General features: G+C 34.2%; 1 protein-coding gene across 3 annotated transcripts in view; it reads right to left on the bottom strand.

Annotated features, from left to right (window-relative positions):
* Positions 1-22,661, bottom strand: part of LOC129802068 (protein kinase C, brain isozyme) — a 132,611-nt gene extending 109,950 nt beyond the window's left edge. For all 3 annotated transcript variants that reach the window (XM_055847628.1, XM_055847626.1, XM_055847629.1), the window contains exon 1: positions 20,936-22,661. In XM_055847628.1, coding sequence (XP_055703603.1) covers positions 20,936-21,108 — 173 coding nt within the window. In that variant the 5' untranslated portion in view covers positions 21,109-22,661. The remainder of the gene's footprint in view (positions 1-20,935) is intronic.
* Between the last annotated feature and the right edge of the window lie 1,884 nt (positions 22,662-24,545).

Below are 24,545 nucleotides of genomic sequence, written 5' to 3'. Positions count from 1 at the left end.
GCACAGGGTGTCTACGTGCCATAAACATTGTAACACATGCCAATGGGTCGTTGTCATTATATTGTGGTCGTAAGATGTGTCATTGTGATACAATGTATTATGCTAGGGACCTTTTATAATCAGAGAGACATTACAGAGGAATTATATTGCGTGACTCTAATGACTCCTTTGACTTTTGATGGTGAAATGACCTATGCCAAAGTGGGGTCACTTGCTACACTCTAATCTTCATTTCTTTATATTGCAAAGAAGGAAAATTCACGGTTCCTCCCATATTATACATACAAAAGGAATAAATGACATCTTGTGAAACATGCGCTGAAAGCTCGCAGAAATATTCTTCATTATTAAATTGTTCCATTTAATAAGAAACTGAAGAAGATGACAAAACATCTTCAGCACATAAATTTTTAACAAATATTCATCTCTTAAGTCAAATGTCATGAATAAATTGGAGACTTTTGAATTTTTAATACCTCCATAAAGCATCAACCTTAAAGTCTTCCTCCATTGAAAATCATTCCAACTGACAGACCTTACATTGCTATGTATTATATATTGCAAAATTTACTGAACACTCAGAAAAGATCTTTAAAGGATACGTGCTTTATAATGAGGGTTATTAATACACTTATTTATTAAATACTTGGTAACTTGTATGGGTATTCTGTTTTTGTAGGGGAATGTTGGCATGTTTCGCACAGAGTGAACCTTCAAACAACGCAAATTTTCTCTTTGCAAAAAGCTAGTTCGTTATTTCTTAGCAATAAGATAGATAATTATTCAGCTCATGAGACGAGACGAGGAATGGTAAGTCAGTTCTTTGCAAACAAAGACACAATTCACATCGTTTGAAGGTTCACTCAGTGCGAACCATACCTACATTCCCCTATATTATATTCCCTTTTGGTAAATTCACAATGTCTTCCGAATATGTGTAATATTCTCTTTTTTTCAGTAGGAACTTTGCTATTTTACTGATCAAATTAAAAGAGAGAACAGTTATATATTTCATTTTTTTATACTTTTGACACAACTAGAGGTGAAACGGTAAGAGATATCGACTTACGGTATTCGACAACCCCAATATAAATTCAACATGTTCATACATGACTGGCATAATAACCTGAGAAAGAGCTTTTCCACCGTTTTGCTCTGAGGCTTGGTCACTAACGCTAAGACGGAGGTGTACTCTGAAAACTATACGGGATCTCATTAAAATGAAACTATATCTCGAAAGCATTGTTGATGAATAAATTTATCTATCTATCTAACTATCTATCATTATCAATCTTTATTTTCTTTTTTTCCCACCCTCATCCTACCCCTCAAAAACCATGTTTTTCGGTGTATTTCGAAATTGGCTCCCAGAATATGTTCATTTTCGAAAAAGTTTTTAGCTAATCAAGGTGGATATTTCGTCCTTACACATCGAATATCAAAATTTAACCACTGAGAATCTATTTTTCAACCGATTTGTTTCAATTTGGTTTTTTCTTAAAGATCTTGAGAATTCCAACTCGACTTAATTGGTCTTAATTGGTCATGTCTTCGTATAGTACCCATAAATAATATACGAATGTACTTTTTTGTTCTTAAGCTTATTATTCATTCTATAATATTCTAAGACAGAGGTGTGCAAGAACCATTTAAAACTGAATAAACGTCAAAATAAGTTTGTTCAGGTAGCGTTTTGACCCTTATTGTACAAGTTTCATTTGACGTTTGTTCGGTTTCAAACGGTTCTTACACGCCTCTGTTCTAAGATGTACTTTCTTTGAGCATTTCTTATCGGAATGGATTTTTTTTAAATTAATTTTTGAATCAAGTTAATCGGTATTAATCTGGTATGCACCCAAAAGGCATATGAGAAGATAAATATATGGAGAGCTTCTCGTGATTTCGAGCAATCTGCAAAGTTGGGACGCTTTGGTTTGTCCAAGGGGTTAGCCAAGTTGGAAATAACGGACATATTCTTCATCCACAATTCATGGAATCACTCGAAATATTCTGTTAGAATCTCAAATGGAATCTATTCGGGAAACCTTAAAACCGAATGCAATCACAGAATCCAAATCTTGTCTTGCAGCAATAGTGTCACCTATATACAACTGATCAGACATGAATTATTAGTGTTTCCCTTTCGGCTGTATTCGGCAACGTTTAAAATTCGCAAAATTCGATCAAAAGAATAATTGAAACATACATTTGGAATGCACTGAAATCAGAGAAAAAACTGGGGCAGTAGTAAACATGAGGTAGCTGTAAACATTGAGTTTTATGTCTACATTACTTGGACTTATGACGACCATTTTTTCACTGAACAAGGATCCCTATAGCACCTACAGAACTTTCCCTATATGGAATAATGGAATACGGTTAAAAATTTTATCAGACTTGATTACTCCCTTGTATATCTTTTATCCTTCCTGCAGTAAAGGAGAACCGACTGAGGGAATGAACTAAGGTGTTCTAAGGGTTCTAACCATTCTTTCTCATTAATTACAAGCAGTTGAAAATGAGATGAGAGAAATTTGCAATGTTCACTTAATATGTACACAATAGTCACAATATTTTCCTGTTTTGCATATTCGTAATGTCTATAATATAGGCAAATATTTAATTTTCAATGTTTGCAATATTAGAATAATGATAATAATAATGGCAATGCTAGTACAACATTCCAAAAACAACAGAGGTTTTAATACATGTATTGTTATCTTTTCTACAGCATTAGGATTATCAGTCTCATGTCCTGTGGAATAAAGTGCAAAGTAGCTCATTGGATGATATTTATTTAAAGTGTTTAGCTGCAGAAAGGGGTGTCGAAAAGTTACATACTTTGCAAAATTCTCGAACTCGTGACTTCGACGCTATATCTTAAACTTTTGCATTTGAACCTATGTATTTATAAATCACTTAATAGATCACTCAAAATAGTTTCGGAGTGACACAATTGAATTTTAAATAAAAATTGGTTATCGGTTTAAAAGTGATTCATTACCGATTCATAGCCAATTGAAATTGACTCAAGCTTGTCAAGAATTCCAAGGCCTTTCCCACGAGTCCAAAAATGATACCATTCGGTTAAGAAATACGCTCTCTAAGGTCTTATTAACCTTTGACATAGAAAACCGTTTTTAGGAACTAAACAACGGTATTTTCGTATATGGTCCGCCTATGTAATCACTGAAATATTTTTAAAATGAACAGTCTTTGGATCTACTAAAGAGGAGGATCCCCCAAAATGCACACATGCATATTTATTATTAATAAATAGATCACTAAAATCACCAAGAATCTGTGTAGATTTTAAAAACAAATAAATATTTTGGAAAATACTTTATCTTGTTAGTGACAGCTGAGCAACAGGGCCGGTAACAGAATTTTCGCAGTACCAATGCTCACCTAGGAGCGCAAAACAGTATGATTTACGTATATTTTCTAAGGGGTATTTTGTAGGTATGAAAGATAGGGGTTAACTCAGGCTTTAATTGACGTTTAACTGATCAGACAGGATCTCAAACTGCCCCAATGCAAGGTTCCCCACTTTCCCCTATAGAGAATCTTTCCTAATACAAAAAATCAATGCCAGATTCATCTAAAGCACTTTTAGTAGATATTCAGTTGAATTTTGGTGTTACAGTAACACTTACTTCGTATTACTCGTTCCACAAACTTTTCTTTCAGTGTTTTAAAGTTTCAAGCATGAATCCCAAACAGTTTTTAACGATGCTAAAATAACATCCGAGCCTCTCTTTTGACCCTTTTTGCGTATCGTCTTTGTGGCAGGAAAAAGGGCCACAATACGAAGGGGTTGAACTTCGCCATGTGTTCATTCTTCATCATGAAAAATGTAGGTAAGCTTAAAAGCTTTTTGCTGAGGTGAAAGTCACTGGAGATTGAACATGAAATCTCAATAGATAATTAATTTTGCTGTTCTGACCTTCCCTTAGGATGCTTTTTGTAGTGCACAATTGAGAAGCGGATAATAGAAATGCGGAACGAGGAAATTGAAAATCGTTGGATATGGAAAGATCAATATTTTGCAAATAAAAGAACGATGATTGATTACTGGTACACTGCCTTTCTCTGCCAGTACCTAGAGCGTGCCACAAAAAAAGCTCAGTGAGAGTGAAAAGAGAGAGAGAAGCTTTCATACTTTTACCCATTATTATTTTTAGCCTCTATCACTGCCGAGGTAAGTGGTCTGAAGAAAAAATCTCGGTTTTTTACGGTCAATTTGACGAAAGCTCTCCACCATCCCAATATCCAACACCTTTTCTCTGCTCAGCTGTTGGTTTGACATGGACAAGAAATATTTAAAAGACCAAGAGCACCAGAGAACAAACTCCTTCACCAAAATGGTTGCTAATTAAAACTTTGGCAAACAATAAGAGTAATTTTGTAGTGTAATGAAAGTACAAATAAATGACAATTAATTATCTCTAAACATAACTAAACACCATGTCATGATGGTTTTCACTCAGATAACTTTCAAAGACATTGAGGTGTACATCAGCATTACGTTAGAATCCCATTTCTGGGTAGTGCATGAATGAATTCTAATTATTCTAGAAAATTGTAATAGTACATGTTGGGGTATGAAATTGTTTTTGAAGTTATAGGAGCACAAATTTATTGCACTAACAGGAGAATATTGTAACAGGTTTTCATTCATATTGAAGAGATGCCATATAGGGGGATAAATTCGATTTTAACCGATCCTTTCTTTTTAACGTAACACTAAGAAAAAACGGGGGTGCGATTAACTTTTTTTCTCTCATAACTTTAACACTTTTTAGGTGTAATAATATATCAACATTTTTTAATGTCAATTTTACACCTTTTTAAGGGTAAAATTAACATGAAAAAGGGCAAATTTAACCCCTAATATACCTAAAAAGCATAATATTTACACCAATTTCGGTACAATACTGCAGGGTAAAATAAACATTTCCGTAATGTTAGTTTAACTTTTTCGGATTTCTCTTCTCTCAAGTGAAGGTAAAGTGAAGCAGGTATCGACAATGAAGTTTGGATCGTGCAAGACATTTTGCAAGAAAAAAAATTATTAAAATAATTTAATAAAATAAAAAAGTCAATTATTAGCAACGAATAATTAAAAAAAAAAGAATTATTTTAGAGTGACAATTCAACCTTCTTGGTCGATACATGCTACTCTTACCTTACGTGTCTTGCAATATAATTGTTTTTTTTTATATATTACGTTTGCAAAATTAATTCGAAGATTTGTCGATTAGTCAATTTGTTTGAGGATTTTGCAATTTTCATTGTGATTCACGACAATTTTAGTATTTATTTTAATAAGGAACACCTGTTTAAATACCGGATTTTATACTCAAAAAATAGATATTTTATTAATTACTCAAATTATTAGAGTTGATTAGGTATGTCTCTAAAACACTTGATTAAATAAATCATCAGGAAAATCTCACAAGTAGCTTTGCGTCTCCTCAAAATTCGATTCAATATAAATTATGCCACCCCTAATGCAACTGAGTGAGTGACATGTAAACCAAAAATCATTTAGATTTTCGTGACTATGACATTATAGAATCAAAAGCCCTTTTCCATTTTCTGAATGACGTGCGTGGACTAAAATGCCATGGAGTAGTATTCCCCCTATGATTTTTTTCTCTCCAACATAAATTTATTGTGTTGGAAAAGTTGAGAGAACTTTTTTTTTACATACACGTCTTCTACAATTCTAAATTATGCCAATAAAGTAATTATATATAGGGAAAAAACGAGACGAAGTCTTTTTTCCTTGCCAAAGTAACAATTTTCTTGTCGTCGCTGAATAAATTGAATCCTCTGTATTATGTTCTTTTAAAGGAAATTTACATGTGAAGCATTGGATGTACGGAATTTATGAATATCCTGCTGAAGGTACGGAATGTAGAGTATTCATTTGTTTAGTTTAAAATACGATGATGTTCTACTGAATAGAACATTGCTTATACAACATTGGAATCAAGATTGGAATTTGTAGGAAAGAATGTGTTAGAGTTAGTGTATTACAATATTTTAAAAGTTATGTTTTCTGAAACCTTTTGATTGTAATTTATTTTGAGTAAAGTAATTCCATATAATTCAGATTTCGATTTTGTTTCAAATTAACAATTTAACCTTACAAAGAATTCTTTATGCGGATGTGGGGCACCTTTGAAGTAGGGCAGATTTAAAATTGGAGTTTTTTCTCCTATTTTTAAATGAAACTGTACCTTATTATGATATAATTTAGCTCAGCAAACAAATTGAGTAGCTAAATTGAGCTAAATTGAGTACCTAAACCTCTTATTATAAATCTATTTCACCGGCCTATAATCACGCAGAACGGTTTCAGATTTGTCTGAAATATCGTTCAATTGAAGCCATACTTGACACTCTGCCATTATTAGGAATAATTCAAGATCATGCATGAATTGGAATATTGGCATATAAAACCCTCAAGAAATCAGGTAATATCAAGATAAACTGTCAAACTTTTGCAATAGATGACCGAATTTTAATTTAATTGAATGATTAATTTGTGGTTGTATAGATATTAGAACAGAGGTCAAATTTTTCGAGCATAACCTGACACAAATGGTTATTCTGTATTTCATTGGTCTAATGCCTGGATTATCGGAAATTTAGCCATAGCTAAAACCGCTAAAAAGAATTATCTCGTATACAATACGACATTTTGAATTAATCCGAAACATTTTTCTTTCATTTAAGTAGTGACAGTGAATTGTTTACAAACTTTTATTTATAAACAATTCTCACCGATTATATCGATTAATCGATCCTGGCTGCATATGTTGTTTAATCACAGTTTCAAACTAGAAGCGAATTATTCATTTTTTTATTTATAAAACTAGAGTAGAGGAATGCTCGGTACCTTCCTACGACCCAAGCTTCAGACAAATTACTGCTCGAACTCAAAGAGAGAACAATAATATAATCCACTTTTTATTCAACCTATGAAACGGCTAAAGGCCAAATGGTAAGAGATATCGAATTCCGACTTTCAAGCCCCCCCCCCCCCATTAAGTCAACATTATCTAGAATAGTATTTTTTTTCTTTCCGGCTCCTACAATTTCCTTAATTTTCGAATTTGTTTTGAAAGTAGTCAAGGTGAATATTTCGTCCGTAGACACCCATGTTTGAAAAACATTTCGATATCCAATTTTCGAAAAAAAAGAAACGGAAAAGAAAAACAAAGTGTCTATACCCGAAAGAAAAAGTAATCATAGAAAGAACGATAAAATTGAAGAATCAAAAGAAAAGAAATTAATTAAAAGGCTAGGAAAAATAACGTCAGGGTCAGGATATTATCTGTTGATGCTCACAAAAGCGCGAGGAACATTGGCAACTACCGAATAGAAAGAAGCGTATTGCGGATCAGGAAGATATGTGACGGAATCGACTGCCAAACAACGGGACAAGGCATCTGGAACGACGTTTTCACGGCCAGGCCGATGGGTTACAGTAGACTCTCGCTTATCCGTGGAACGGGACCGAAATGTCACACGGATTTTGAGAGTGATACACATCAAATTGTTTGAAATCTAACGATTTTTTGTTTACATTGCAAATTTATGGAGTGAATTCTGATCTGACTGAATCGACATTCTCTCTAAACATGCGTACTGTCCAAAAAAGTTACAATGAGAAAGAATTAACAGTAGATAGAGCACATTTGCTTTAACAAAAAAACCCAAAACGGGGAAAATATGTCAACAAAATTTTTAAAATTCAACTGTCTCACGGATTTTTTTATGTCACCCGGAAAAAGAGTCCACGGATAAGCGAGAGTCTACTGTACCTCGAAATCAAAGCCCTGTAACCGAAGGATGCACTGATTCAGTCTACCTTGGCATCTTTCAGTTTTAAAAGCCAAATTAAGGCCGAATGATCCGTCTCGAATTTTTCGAATTTTGGAATTTTGCACCTATCAAGAACTGTTTGAATTTGTCAATGCTATAATATAGAACTCCTAAAAGTTCCTTTTCAGTTGTAGTATAAGCCAAAGCAAAAGTTTAACCACTTTGAAAGACCTATTTTCAACCGATTTGCTTACATTTCTTCTATGTTCTTAATAGTTTCAATCCATGACTCTTTTCATGAAATTTGAGACATTGAAGGCATTATACTATTCTAATAGGTCAAATTAAAAACATTAAAAAGATATTAAAAAATGAGTTATTCTAAGCTTGTTTCGTCCGAATGTAGCGCACTTTGCCCTCAATAATTCATTGTTATTAATTGTTTATATACATTACTTGAATTGATAGCACGTTGAAATCCTTATAGAAACCACTAATTTACCATGGAACAAGCAAATATAATAGAGCTCCTGAAACTCGTCAATCCTTAACTTAGCCGACCGACAACGGTTAAATTCAAAATGTAAAATTTGGGGTTACGTCAAGAAAGTATTTATTTTCTTTGCAACTTCCTAAATATTATTTTATAAAATAAAAAGGAAAGACGTTATCATGAAGGATTCTGAGGAAATATGGTCACAAAGGCTTCTATAAAAAGGAGAATCTCTGGAATCAGTGACAATGACATATTGTGTTGCAAAACCAAGAGTAAGGATTAAGACATATAAACTCTTAAATTCGCGAATTTTTAGAACTAAACTGTATAGAGTTACTCAAAGCATACCTTGACATTCAGAAGTAACTCTGCTAACCCATAATATAAATCGTCTAAAATCTCCATTATAAATCTTCGAAATAGATAAAATGTAATTTATTCGCAAAATGCAATTAATTTTTACAATAAAATTCTAGTCAATGCAGCCAAGTTCTGGCTCATTGAAGATCTTTGAATAAGAGACAGTAACTTAACTAACGTAATTAACGTAAATGATAGAGAACCATATAAGCTGAGTAATGTTTGTACGCACATAAGCTGAAAAATAAATTTATTCAGTGCGAAGTGAAAATATTTGCATTTTTTTCTTGTTGTTTCCTTAACAATTATAAGAAATTATAAATTTTCATTGTGGATCAAATTATTCACCTTCAACATTGACGTCACTTTCTGTGCAATTAGCTCAAAATTGGCTTCAATTGAGCATATTTTTAAAACGCAACTAATTTAATTTAGAACTTGAATTGTTTCTTTTTGTAAAAAAGGGAATGTAATATTTTTTGTACTGAAGTTTGATGACTTGGGGTTCCTTTTGCATGTCTGCTATCATATTGTCAAATAATGTGCTAAAATTACAAGAAATATCATAGAAATTCCTGGTATTTGTAGACTGTAAATGGTTTGTTTGTTTACTCAGTGAGGCTGAAATTGAATTGTTGGCAGGAGTGGAATTTTATAATCGCACATTAAAATCCAGCTGAAAGGCAAATAAATTCAGCAATATTTATTTTTTCACCAATGTTTCACACCATTCTCCGTCGAATTAATTATACTCTGCATGACACTGTTATTTCGTCCAGTTTAATGACAGTGTTTGCTCTATGTTTTACAAAAAGACGGGCATTTCATGAGATATTCTGTCGGCAAAGCATAAAATGAATGTGTTTAAGTAAGAAGGTTCACACATTAATTCACTATACCCATAGTACAAATCGAAAACAACTTGCCGGAATGATGTTTTTTTCTTTTTTTTTTCTTACTTCTCCATCTCTCTGGCAATGAAATTGAATTAAGATTTGAAGGTTGTTTCAAAATTAAATTTGCAATTTCATGCTTTTCCCTCTGTGTTCTATTTCCAGCATACTGTCGAATTTGCCCACAAATGCAAACTGTTCTAATTCATACACTAAAATTTTGGAAATCACATTTCATCGTAGATTCATCAATAATATTTGCATGGGAGTAGAACAAATTTTTGATGAAATAATAGCCATCAGCTGAATGAGGTAAATATCATCTCGCACGTTGTTAAAGGTTTAGACGTGGACGCTGATTGAGTTACAAGAGAAATCATTTATGTGTTAATAGAGAAAAACCTGAACACGATAGCTCAACAAATATACTCAAAGTCGCGAAAGAAAAGAGTAAATTAGTAGTGATGCCCTGCAACTGACACAATCCAATTATGTTGCATTAAGATTGTTTTCCGTTTCCTCCATGAGGCAGACAAAATGCCATAATTCCACGACACCGTGGAGACCACGAAGAAATTTTACGTAAGGCGATTTTTCATGACAACTATACCCCTTGAGCCATAGTACTATTTTATTCTATATGCAATAAAAAGGGATGGCAAAGCATCCTATCTTTGCGGACTGCTCGAAATCATGACTTTAATGCTCTGCGAAAACAATTTGTTCAAAGAAGAAACTTGTTTAGGAGTATGTAATCCAAGTTGAAAAGAAACATAGGGGATTTGGGGAATGGCTTTAAGCTTTGCACATACTGGCTTCGAACACTTCATACTTTTCCCATATTCCTTTAAAGAATGTGGCCTATAGCAATATATTTTAATAACTAGTCTAAAGCCACAGATTTCCTGGAAAAATAGGCCAAATTCATTAAAGAAATATGGAAAAATATGCAGTGTTCGAAACCAAACTGTGTGCGAAGCCTGAAAGCCTTCCTATACATTAAAACGGATTCCGAATCAAATTTAATTATCCATCCATACCCAACTCCTAACCGATTGAACAGTTTGAAACTCATTCAGAATTTGAAGACCTTTCGAATGAACCTAAGTTTTCCCCAACCAAACAATCAGTTACTTATAGAGTAGCTTAGACGTTTCTTTCTAAATAAGCGCTAGGGGAATGTAGGCAGGGTTCGCACGTGTGAGCTTTCGAACGATGCGAATTTTCTCTTTATTTCCAAAGAGTTGGTTCCGCATTTCTTAGCCATAAGTTGAGGATTTATGAACCTTATCTTCATTGTAAAAATAGGCAGCCAAGTCCTTCTTTCCTACGTGCTAGGATCACAAATAGAAAATTGGTCCAAAATGGGTAATTTTGATGGCGTACATTTCATTTGATTTCTCATAGTTAAACTCATTTCTAAAAAAATCACACAGTGGATAAAGAGTATACTTGAGATGATATTTACGTAATAATTTTTTGCATTGGAGGGAAATTACTTTCACGCAGGCGGAAAATTTGCAAGTACTACACTATGTGTGGTTTCAAACATTGAATGTGTGAGCGTTCGTACATCCATCAGACAACTCCAGCTTGAAAATCATAACCTCACTAAAGCCTCAAAAGCCACAGTGAGACATTAGTGGTCAGTTCCTCTTCTATAGGCGTATAGTTTCCTTCCCATCTCCATGAGACGACGGTTATTGACAGTGTGAACCGTGTGAACTCACACAGGAACTCACAGAGGACAAGACGAATTGGAATTTATACACACAGAAAAAATTTGACTTTAAATTTAAGAATATATAAGGGCCTTGACAGACCTGAGGATTAGCCGAGAGATGGCTTAGCATAATTATATTCGAAATAATGGTTAAACTTCATTTCCATCATTTTCCACTAAGTCATCTCTCGGCTTAAGTCGCAAGTGTGTCTAGGGCATAAGACTCCGGGAAATTAAATTGGACGTGAATCTCCGAAGCGTTTATATTCAGAAACTCTTTGCTAATGAAATGGGCTAGAATCCCTATCTCCTTGACGGCAATAAATCGAGAGTTTAAGTTCATCATTAGCTGAAAAATGAAAAATGTCTTGAGGTTTGCAAATTACAATTAAAACTAAATTATCAAGGATTAAGAATAAGGGCATTAGTATTCATTGAATGGGATTTGAAATTAAATTTCTGGGTGTTTCTTTTTAAGAATTTTCCAATTTTCTGTGTGTAAAGCCTATTGAGATACTCGTTCACTGAAAAAAAAGTTCGTCATAGTCCAAGTAGTTTAGAATTAGAAATAAACGCCACTGTTCGGTGCTATACCATATTCGGTGATGCCCCAGGTTTCTCTACAAAAAACACTGAAGAATGAAAAAAAATGGCAATAACATATTTTTTCCCCTGATTCTGCCTGCTCACACTCTTCGCTGCAATTTAATTCTCCAAAAGTGTCTCGACTAAAACGTACAGGTGGTCCTGGGATTATGTACTTTGGTATTATGCACCTGACAATTGTTCAATGTTTGAAATACCTAAATGTATGTACATAATAATTATTACGCAGAAAATTTGAAACTCATTTCTTACGGCTCCGGTACACTTTTTGGATCAGAAAAATGTCATAAAGTTAAAATTCACATTCCTTTCTTTCTGAAAAATTTCGTATATGCCCTTCCTACTCTTTCACACTCTTCTTTTTCTTTTGAACATCATACTAAATTAAATTTAGTAAGATTTGTGCAAATATCTCGAGAAAGAATTGAACGCGAATTTTGATTTCATAAAATTTTATCGATCTAAAAGGTGTGCATCAAAAATTGGTAGAAAAATTGATGCTGAAAATGTTTTGCATTATATTACAGGGTTTCTGTATTTTATTCGAGAGAAATCATCTTCGCATGTGCAAGCTTTCAGATTCAGAGAGCATTAAGCCATTTTGCACGATATTTCCTTTGATCCCGAAAATTTGCATAATACCGGTAGTTCCTGTATTTGCTTAATTCACAGATGGAGTTTAAATAATTCGAAGACCGGTTTTGAAAGTCAAAAAATAGACAGTTTTACTTTTCGATTCGTCCGAATGGTGGCTGAATTACCTCCTTTTCGAATTACCTCCTTCCTTCTGGTTAGGACTGGTTAAATTTTGACTCTGTTTACGTCATGTCATTCGAAGACTCATGTCGCCATCTCTCATCGTTTAGCTTCAAATCTTAATTACGGATAAATGAATAAATTCAAGAAATTCTTCCATGATTTAAACTTTAATTGACCTATATACAGATTGATATGCAAACGTATATAACTACATGGATAGTTTACATGTGGATTTCCCTTTGAAATTGAGCAACAACAAAAGAGATTGAAGAAAAGAATATAAAGATGTTCATATGTCAGCGGAAAGAGCTTTCAATATTGATTTTTAGTTGAAATAATTGAAGTGGGGAAAGGGTACATTGTCATTGAAGTGATTTATATGTGATTCAAAATCATGAAGAATGACATGGGAAGGGAAAGAAGTGAAAATTTCATACAACTTTTTCATATATCATACTGTAATGTCAAAATACTTTCTGATGCTCTCTTGTTATCGGTCTTCTCTCCAGCATAAATTCACCAACTGAAATTTATTCTCACAATTGATTTGGTTCTTCTTTGCAAAAAGTTTAAAACTCATAAAGATTTCTTTAAAATTGAATAAATCTTTACAAGACAACAGGTATACTAAAATGTGAGAAGTAGAGTTTTAATATCGATTGCTCAGTCAATTGTAACCTTCATAATCCAAATGTTTTGTTAGTTATGGATATATAAAATTGACCATAATCTAATTTTGGGAACATAAGAATTAGAAATTTTGGGGAAAGGTAAGGGATTTATTTTTTTTTTAATCAAGGAAATAGAGGAATATACTTGTAAATACTAAGAATTCTGTTATTGTATTTGATCATAAAGGAGCATTATATACATTATAGAGAACACCCATCTTCATTTAAAGTCAAAATATTCATTTTCTATTACCGAAAACTATTTGCTCTTAAAAGTTCGTTCCATATAACCCCATTTGAATAGGACTTCATTAAAAATGGACTGTATAGAGAGGCGAAAAACATATTACTCGCAATGCTTTCATCTAAACATAATCTCTTCATTTTAAAGAGATTGCAACTCCAACATTTTAAGTGAATTAGGAAAATAAACTAACCATTGCATTCCAAAAATAAACTATGAATTTCATTAATTTTGGAAAGAAAAAATGTTCAAAGCATAATTATGAAAGCTGATGCAAGAATTTTAATAATTCAATTTGGTAAACGATAACTGAATATGAGAGAATTGGAGCAGTATTCTAAATTTTATGAACTTATGAATTTGACTGGCAAAATTATGTAAAATCGTATCGCAATTTGTGCACCATTGTTTGGGCGATAATGAAAATCTCTTACAATGGTGAAAATGCGTGCTCTACGACAGAATTTTCATTGCAATTTGCACACAAACCACAATTTTGAATTTCCTCATTATCCAGATTATACGTGGAATTTCCACTGTGTCAATGTGTGTTAAGAAGCCCACACAGTTGAATGAACAAATGTGGAAACGGACATTTTCAAAATATTCTTAACAGTGCAGAACGGTGTGAATAAATCAGGGAAATTCCAATTTTATGATGGCAATGTATAAGTGCTTTTTGAGCTCTTCAGAGAATCTCATTAGGTTTGTTTGAAAAGATGATGAACGAATATCAACAAAGATGAATTTAAATTAGGGGGAATTCTAATGCCAATTTTAATTTTCATTGTTGATAAACTTTTGGGTAAAATGGTCGAAGTCTCACTTAAGATCACTTCAAAAATAATCATCAGTATCAAGAAATGGATATCATGACTTTGAGAAGAAAAAGCGTTTTATAAAATAAAATTATGCTTTTATATATCAATTTGGATATTAAAATATTCAAATATAATCAATATTACTTGAAAAAAAGAATGCCTAATTTAACCAAATCATTAAAATGACTGTGTAATCACATTAAATGTCACTAATTAAATTTAAATGGATAATTTTGGACTTCTAATTACGGAAACTTTTATATATTTATTCAAATAAAACAAACCTGATTCACAAAAAATTGTTTAATTAAACCAAAATAGTTTTATATGGTTGATCATAAATTTAGAAAATTAATTAGAGGTGGACTAACTAATGTGATCAACTATTGAAGACAATCAGGTATATCTTTAAGATAAATTCTTTCACATTGAATTTATTAATTTGTGATCAAATATTTGTAATTTTAGTCTTATTAATGGAAGATATCAAATAGGGGAAAGCACAAGGGCGAGATATTAGGGTCCAAAGTGGTGTACAGCTGAAAATGAAGTGATCGGAAGTCTTTAATTAGATTTTTAATAATATTAAATAAATTATTGATTTCTAAGTACGAGAAGTGCATGAAGTGCAAGAAGTGCTGGAAGTATTACATCATTTTCAGGAGTATCCTGAAATACTGGAAGTGTAAAGGCTTTTCCATGCAAATTGTGGAAGTGTCGGGAAGTGGTGTACACATTTTCACCCAAATATCTCCCTCTTGGGAAAGTATCATCCCTTCGAACGTTTATACCTCTGACTAATGTGAATTTTGTTTTATTCTTCCTAAGATTTATTTATTTTGGAATTAATTTTTAATTTTTTTTATTTTGGACGACTCAAATTGATTTTTTTCGTTATATCTTTTTAAGGAGTGTTGCTTGAACCCTTACAGGTAGTTCATCGTATTCGTTTTCTTCAAAATCATTCTTAATACATTTTAAAATGAATAAAAATATAGACATAGCTTTGGGTAATATTTCGGCCATCTTGATTCTCATAGTTCCTTACCCTTCCGGAATTTTTCTAGAGTCTTTCTTACCATCCCATTCGTCGAAGTGACATTTTTTTGTTTTTTTTTACATTGTATAATCTATAGAGTATGCAAATCTAAAAATTGATGGAAATTTGAGGAATAAAAGAAGTGGTCAAAATTGAGAACTGGCCGAAATTTAGTACAGTTCCCCTAAATAGTTTGAAAAAATTTGTAAATAAATATATTTTTAAATAGGAAATGGACGGAAACATTGAACGTCTTTTGATTTTCACAATTTTATTCTCTACGACGACGTTTCGAGGATGGATGTCCTTCTTCATCAGGTATCGAATGGTGCAGGAAAAATCACGTACACACAGGTATTGGTACACTGCACTTAGACTTGGATCACAAATTTTACCGTGTCCATCCTTCGAAAATTTATATTTCCACAGAATTCACTTTCTGTTGCATTCCATCGAACCGAAATTCTTCTGAAGGTGTTCTCAATATAATATAATTTTGTTACTGATAAATTTATTTTTCTCAAAATATTCGCTTTTCGCGATTTAAAAAAAAAAGACTTTTCGGGAAGTTCGAAGAATATACGTAACAAAATCCAGATTTTGACCTCAAAACTGAAACCGATAAGTTGAAAATTTCAAATTTCACAAACCGTGAAAATGAGCCATTATATAATATGGAAATGCATATACAAAAGGCAGTTTTTGCTCACATCAACTCAAGTGTCTTAGATTTAAACATTTTGAAGTACTTCTGTCGAGATCGAGATTCGAGATGATTTATCATTTAATAAAATTCGTATGGAACATCAAGTAGAAGTTATTTCTGAGCACAAGAAGAACTTCGGGTAAAAAACAAATAATAGGGGAAGTCTTTCAGGCTTCGCACACACGCTGGCTACGAACACTTCATTTTTCCCATTTTTCTTAAACGAATTTGACCTAGTTTTTTCAGTAAATGCGTGATTAAGCTAGCTTTACAATATATTACCATAGATAGGTCAGATTCGTTAAAAGAATATGGGAAAAATATGAAGTGTTCGAAGCTAGAGTGTGTGCAATGCTTGAAAACCTCCCCTACTAAAGTTTTTCCGAGTATTAGAAAATATTTCTAATTGAACTTCTAGTAGTAGCCTTTCCCTCTAGCCTTCGAAAATCTATTTGTCAATTAATTTAACTCTACTTGGCTTGCAGTGCATAAAATCTGTCACAGTCCTTTGAAGCCTCAAAATTGCACAACTGATCATTGTTCCATAAGGCATATTCTACCACTTAAACTATGCACACGTCAAGCATGGCATAAGAAGAAAATAGAGAATCTTCTAATTGCCTTTGGGAATTAATTAGCACTCGGTTTATTGAATTATCGTGCTCTTTTCATTTAGATTGTCGAGTTTGACCGAAAAGGCGATGAGGTGCTCAAATGTGGGCAATTTTATACATTGGGAGGGTTGAGAACAAAATCGAGAGCATCCCATGAATGCATATCGATCTTCATGGTGTATATGAGGAAGCTAAATTATTCGCGCATTTCCCTGCAGTCACACCGAGCTTGTCCATGGCATCAAAGCTTGGAAATTCATTCATTGAGGGAAAACTAGGGCACAATATCTTTTGTGCAACCAGTTGCAACATCGTGTCTTGCGCACCGGATGCTCTTGTTCCCCAAATCACCGACTTTTGTCACTGCTCCACTCTCCCATCATTTTCCTTTAGTCTTTAGAACTCAAATACGACAAAAAGCATAATGGAGAGATTCTGTATTTTTTGATTACTCAAAAATTTCACTCACAACATCAGAATCATTCGCCTGTTACGAGGCATATAGATCAAATGGCTAGAGATAGCGACTTGGCATTTTCGAGGGGCCTTCTATATAAGTCAATCGTAGACCTTCAATTTCCTGTTAGAAGTTTTCTAAATCTCCAAAATACGTTTTTGATTTGAATCGAATTAAATTGAATTTTATTGTCATCTCTATTTTCGATCCCACTCCCCATTTTAAGCGGCCACCGCCGTCTTAGAGTCGATTTTACCCTCCGGGGTGAAAACGATAGAAAATCCCTTCATTGGTTGCATATTTTACGTGGAAAGATGGGTATGATCACAGAGAGAGGTTATCTATCTCTTGTTGAGATACAATATAGATTCACATGTGTTACAAATCGATAAATGATCCACTAGATGAATCTGAACACTAACACTAAACCAGTTTTGAGAGCATATCATCACAGCCACAGGATCGAGCATTCTGCGAATCGTGCGTCACTTTGTCACTCTTCTTTCTGCATGAATTTATTTTTATTGGTGGAACTGTGGAAGTATTTTCACTTGCCATTGAATTTCACAACCTAATCTTCACTCCTCTTAATTCAATTTGCATTGATGGTCGCCACTCAAGGGGAGATAGAAGTCGTATTAGAGTCTGACCAGAGAATTGTGTCTGTATGCCTTGCATATACAACTGAAAATGAGTTAATGACTATAATAAAAAAATTTTCCCTTCTTTTTTCACATCGTCAAACTTTGAGGAAGGGATTATTTGGATTTACCCGGATTGACGAATATTTGAAGAAAATCCTAAAGATTACTTTTTGGATTCGGTCAATTAAGGGATTAAGCCAGCAAAGGTTTTGATAGTCCAAGTTCAAATTCAGTTGACAATTAGAAGCTAAGATGATGCTAACAGAGATTTTCCATGCAAACATGATAACTTTGTCATACAATTATGAGGAAAAAATCCAAAAAGGTTTCAATTCTTATTATTATTGTTCAATTGCGATTGTCATTTAATTATGTAATCTTCCCATTCGCAGCTGGAGTTTCATTCCCTGATAATGTCTCGGATAAAAGGTAAATGGAACTCTATTCACAAAAAAGCCGTTGATATTCGAAGAAGTCAAATTCAATATCGAAATTTCAAACTAAATTTTCGAGGAAGATAGGGAAATTTCAAGAAATTTTACACTTAATAAGCCTTCAAAGTATTATTAAACGATAATAAAGGGAATTATAATGAAACTAGCCTTATAATAACGATATTTTGACACTCGAAACAATTCGAAATCCAAACAGGAGGTACTTCAGGCCCGGTAGCAGCCAAAATCTCGAAAGTCAAAATCCTGAAAAAGCCAAAATCCCGAAAGGCAAAATCCCGAATGTTCAAAATCGTGAAAGGGATGAAATTATGTGGAGGAAAATGTTTAGAATAATTTCCCAAGACACAGAAGATTTCCCTTTGCCTCCATCAAGCGCGGGTGCACTCGTCGCAGTAGCTATGACACTTTTAAGAATTCGGGATTTTGGCTTTCGGGATTTTGGCCCATTCGGGATTTTGGCTTTCGGGATTTTGGCGTTCGGGATTTTGGCTTTCGAGATTTTGGCTTTCGAGATTTTGGCCCATTCGGGATTTTGGCTTTCGGGATTTTGGCGTTCGGGATTTTGGCTTTCGGGATTTTGGCTTTCGAGATTTTGATCGGGACCCTTCAGACCACCATGCGGACGAAACGAGGAGTAAAAATGTTTTTTCTTTGGTTTTCTAAACCGATATTTGAATTCTTTTTAAACTCTATCTCTAAATGAAGTAAATAGAATGGCTCTTCGAAACAATAAAAATTTAAAAGTCAACTCCTAATGACGCAAATTTCGAAAACATATCTTCGAAATATTTAATTGACTATTTCGAAAGCAAATTTATACAAATTGGAGAATTTATATTGAAGAATATGCAGAGCTTATAGGTAGCTGACTTATAGTATTTGTAAAGCCAGACGAAAACATAAAAAAGCTTCCCAGTTTATTCACTTTGATTCTTCTTATGTGAGATCAATGTTCGCGAATTTTGTACTTACAGTGCTTACTTATCTAAAGAATAGCCGATATACGGTTTAAACCCCAAAGAGGCACAGGATGATCCTTGAGAATATTAGCAGTAAAATATCATGTAAAACAAATTTATGCAAAGATCACCTAATCCCTGGTCCTAAACTCACAATATGGAATGCCCTAGATACACTTACGACTTAAGCCAAGAGACTGCTTAACGTAATTATAATTAAAATAATGATTTGACGAAATTCCCATTGTTTCCCACTAACTAAGCCATTTGTCGGCTTAAAACGAGAGACAGATTAGTCAGAAACTGATGGAAATGTAATCAAATCGTTATTTTCATTTACGTTAAACCGTCTCACGGTTTAAGTCGCAAGTGTGTCTAGGGCATTACACACTGTAAGTTGAGGATCAGGGATTAGAAGCCCTTTGTATAAATTTGTTTTACCTGATATTTTACTGCTAATGGGCTAAATAATCTCAAGGATCATCCTGTGTCTATTTGGGGCTTAAGACATATAGCCGATAAAGTCCAATTGGTCTTTTACCTAATTTATAATCGAAATGGTGACTAAACAACTTTTTAATCAAATTTTCATTAAACCGTCTTCTGGCTTACACTCTCATCTGCACAGACCCTTAGAATAAGCGCAATTGATCCTTAACCCAGAAACTTCGGTACATCAGTGGATAGAGTAGTTGGTCTACGACAGAAGTGTGGGTTCAAATTTGGTTTAGGATCAAGGATTAGCGTTTTTTGCGTAAATTTCTATTAAATGTGCCCACTGTGATTGCTGAAATACTGCTTAAGTGAAATATCAATGCATTATTCATACGATTCATACAGACAGAAATACTCTGACCTTCCCATTATTCTCATTTTAATGAATTTTAACTCACGAATTTGGAAGATCAGCCTGATCCTCCAAATTTTGGGCTGATCCCTGAGTGTATTGACACCAATCCTCATTCTTCGAGCTGATCCCTAAGCCGATCCCTCTGTCTATTTTGGGCTTTGCGGTTTGGTCTTGAAGCATTCATCAGTGATGGATATACGAAGTGACTTAAATTTTCACAACGAACTCTCGCATCAACTTAAACGGAGATCACAGTAGTGGTACTATAGGTAAGGTCCTTGACACACTTATGACTCAAGTCGAGAGACGGCTTAGTGGAAAATGATAGAAATGTCGTTTAATCATTATTTCGAATATAATTACACTTAACCGTATCTCAGCTAATCCTTAGGACTCATAGCTATTAGTTCAAGTTCCGCCCGGTACTAGGATCTGAATGTTTGATTTAGGGAATTTTCACATGTTCCATACTACAGGAAGGGGCTCTTGAGACGTCTAGAATAGACTTAGTGGATTCTTCCAACAAAGGATATGACATTGTAAAAATTATTAATTTGTAATAGATGCATATGATACATATATCTCGATTCGAATAAGTCAACTGAAATTTCAAACTGAAGATGAAACTCTGTGTATTCGAGATCTCACTGGACCGATTTTGTTATTCCACATTTTAAGATCTCAGGATAAGGTCTCGAGGGTCTTGAGCAGAAAACGGTTTTGAAAATCAAATACGCTGCAAGACCGTTAACGAGAGGACTCTCAATTCAATGTAGAGTATCAAAGAGAATGGACTTACCAAATGAAATCTTTGCAGTGGGAACAAAAAGTTGGTTGCTTGAAGAAGCGTGGAATGAAGCGATGGTCCTTCACATTGTAGATGTTTTTCTTCTTCAAAGCTCCCTTGCGTCCGCGATTGCGGAGGGCGAATTTATTCTCATGATGCTCTCCCTCGAGTTCCTCCTCAGCCATTTTGACGCCTTGGTCCTTTAGCTTGTCAGCACACAAGAAAACTTGTTTAATTCACCAATTTAGGAGTGTTCAACACAAGATTTATTGATATCGACTTTTCACGCTGTTCTTTTCTCTTTTTTTTTTGTCTCAGCTCTAATTTGTCAGCAACACCTCTCTTCACCTATTGAGCTTTGTGCTATATGGAAATGTATATATCGAAGAGTCAGAGAAGAATACTATTCCACGTAAATTCGATTCACAGTCCGATAAATATTTGCTTAACAGTGGTTGTGTTTGAGAATGACTGAGAATTGGTGTTTGTGTAAAGTTGTGGATTTTTATTTCAAAACTGGGCAGAGAGAGGTTTTGGATTGAGAAAATTGTATGCAATGAATGCTATTCTCAATAGATCGGGTTTTCGCAACGTACCACCAAGTGTGGTTGCTCTTGAGTCACTTGACCGTAGATGAGGTCTTGTTGATAGAAGGGTTTTCCCGTTTACACTAATCTGATGGGGTTTTGGTGGAATACTCTATAGAGGCTATTATAAATTTTAATGTCTTGTTTTGCTTTTTTTCTGAGGATTGTATTCCCACCACAGATGATTCACTAACAAAAAAAAAACGAACAGATGAGTTCAGATTTTATTTCTTAAGTCTGCTGACTGTGTTTAAGTGAATTTCCAGTAAGATTTTTTTTGCACACACTTAAATTCACAATTGTATTAGTCGAATGTCGCGGGAATGAGAAATTTTTGGTGGATATATTAAACCAATTTAGCACAGAAAGATACAACTTCTCTGGTTTTGATGTTCCAGAGCGCGGATCTTAGATGAAATTCGTGACCAGAGAACGTCCGTTTGCCGTGACTTTTCCAATCGAAGTGAAGCGAGTGTCTTTGAACACCAACTAGCAATTCTTCTTTCGTTTTGCCGCGCAATCCAATCCCATTGGCCAGAATGAGATGGCAAGGCTTGTCTGCTGGTGTACTGAACCACAGAAATGCGGTGTGTGACGGAAAGAAGAAATTCCCCACCGATGACGATACCCAGAAAAGCGCCAAACCAAGTGCTTCCTCAGCCAAAAACTCCCAAGATTCCCGCTCAAATCCCAATCACACTTCTCTATTCTCAAAGAAATAAAGCATCACTACAGATTTTTTCACAAAAAACCACAAATTCTTAAATTGTCCTAAATTTTCTTCTCCCAGAACAGAAATCACAAAAAGGAATCTCGCGAATTTTCCCCTGTACAGAAGAAATCGAAATGGGGTCGTATGATGTTCGCAAATGCTCTTCATATACCGAATTTTTCACTCATGCGCTCTATCATTTTTCTGGCCATTCCACACCAAAAGAAAACATAAACAAGTAAATTATTTCTTGGGCAAGATTGGAGCAAACACACCAAAAATCCATTAAATACCAAAGAGTCAACAATTGCACACCCAATCAATTTGCGTCACGATAAGATTTCAATGTCGCTTTTTCTGGGAAATTCTATCGCGCTCTTGCACTTGAGATTGCTGGTGGAATCACTGATAATGCTGAACACCGCAGGAAGTCACACGACAGCCCATTAGTTCCCCTCATAGTCGAGGTTTAAACCTCAAAGCTCCATGAAAGCTCACCACAGTCGACAATGCAGGCGCACGATATATATTCTTTTGAATAGGAGCTTTTTGAAACGGCTAACCACACTGTTAGTTACGTTAATCAAAAGCATCGGTCTTACCGGATTGATAATCATATGAAAAAGTGGATTTGATGTCTTCAAGTCCGCTTGCCATTGTCGTAGGTATTTTTAGGCAAGACAAACTTAATTTTATGCCTCGACATGATCAATAATAATACTATTGCATTACAATCTTCTAAGAAAAGTTTATGAAAAAATAATACAGGTTTTAGATCAGAGATTTAATGCCTGAGCTGTACTACTTTAATTTAAAAAAAAAAAGACCAAAGATGCAAATTATACGGGCAATTGTGACTGTATGGTAGCATAAAATGATAATTTCCTACAAAATTCAATGATCTTGCTTGTAATTTAAACATTGGAGACTCCAAAAACAAAATGAAACCTTTAATTTGAAGACCGTTTTAGAAATAGGGGAAGTGGGGCACCTTTGAATTGGGACAGCTTTGTAATTGGGCTTTCCTCACTTATTTTTAAATAGAATTGAGCCTTATGAGCCTTATCATGATGTAATTTAGCTTCGCAATTGGCTTGTTGCTTTAAATAAAAATCACGGTAAGGTTCAGTTCCCTTTTATAAAATGGAGAAAAAAGCCAAATTTAAAGGCTGCCCCAAATTCAAAAGTGTCCTTTCCCCACTTCCCCCTAGCTCAATTTTGAATACAAAAAATCTTCTTAAATTCGTAAATTTGTTGAATAACAACAGTGATATAGGAGAAAGTGGTCTGTTTTCGAACACAACAGCCTTCAAATATTCCAATTGCAAAACAAATTGGATTGTGAAAACTGCTCACTCATGGAGTTCGAGCAGTTAAAATTATATCGTTTTAACTATTAGAGGGAAGTGGGGCACCTTTGAAAGTGGGGTACTTTTGAAATTGGGATTTTTCACCTATTTTGAAATCAAATTTAGCCTTATCGTGATATAATTTAAATGCACAAAGAGATTGAGAAGCTAAATTACATTATGATATGGCTCAGTTCCACTTAAACATAGGAAAAAATCCCAATTTCAAAGGTGCCCCACTTTTAAAATTGCTCCACTTCCCCCTAGAGGAAGGTGGCCACCTTTCAATTAAGTAGGGAGAAGTGGGGTTCTTTTGAAATAGCTCACATTTAAAAAGGGTAATAGGGACTTTTCTCATATTTTAAAAGAAACTGGACCTTACCGTGATACAATTTAGGGATCCCAATCAGAATCCTGAAAACCATAATCCGCAAAATCCAAAATTCCAAAATCTCAAAATTCCGAGACGAAATCTCAAAAAAAAAAATCGAAATTCTGAAAGCCAAACTCCTGTATTCGTAAGTGTTATAGCTGCCCCAAGTGAAATTTTCTGTGTTTTGGAAATTATTCATTATACTCTATATAAAATCGTCCCATTTAGGAATTTGACATATACAGGATTTTGACCCATTCGGGATTTCGGCGTTCGGGATTTAAGCTTTCGAGATTTTAACTTTCAAGATTTTGACTTCTCGGGATTTTGGATTTTCGGGATTTGGCTTTGTTTTGGATTTTGACTTTTCGAATTGTTAACATATTCAGGATTTCGACCTATTCTGGGTTTTGTCTCTTTGGGATATGGGCTTTGTTTTGGATTTTGACAAACAAGATTCAAATTTTCGGGATTTTGACTTCTCCGGATTTTATCTCTTCGGGATTTGGGCTCTTCGGGATTTCGGCGTTCGGAGTTTAAGCTTTCGGGTCGGGATTTTGGCTTTCAGTATTTAGACTTACGAGATGTTTGCATTTCAGAA

Source organism: Phlebotomus papatasi, chromosome 2 (assembly GCF_024763615.1).
Source record: "Phlebotomus papatasi isolate M1 chromosome 2, Ppap_2.1, whole genome shotgun sequence".
In the NCBI taxonomy this organism is placed as follows: Eukaryota; Metazoa; Arthropoda; class Insecta; order Diptera; family Psychodidae; genus Phlebotomus; species Phlebotomus papatasi.
Note: the sequence above shows the minus strand (reverse complement) of the source record. Positions and strands in the feature narration are given on the sequence as shown.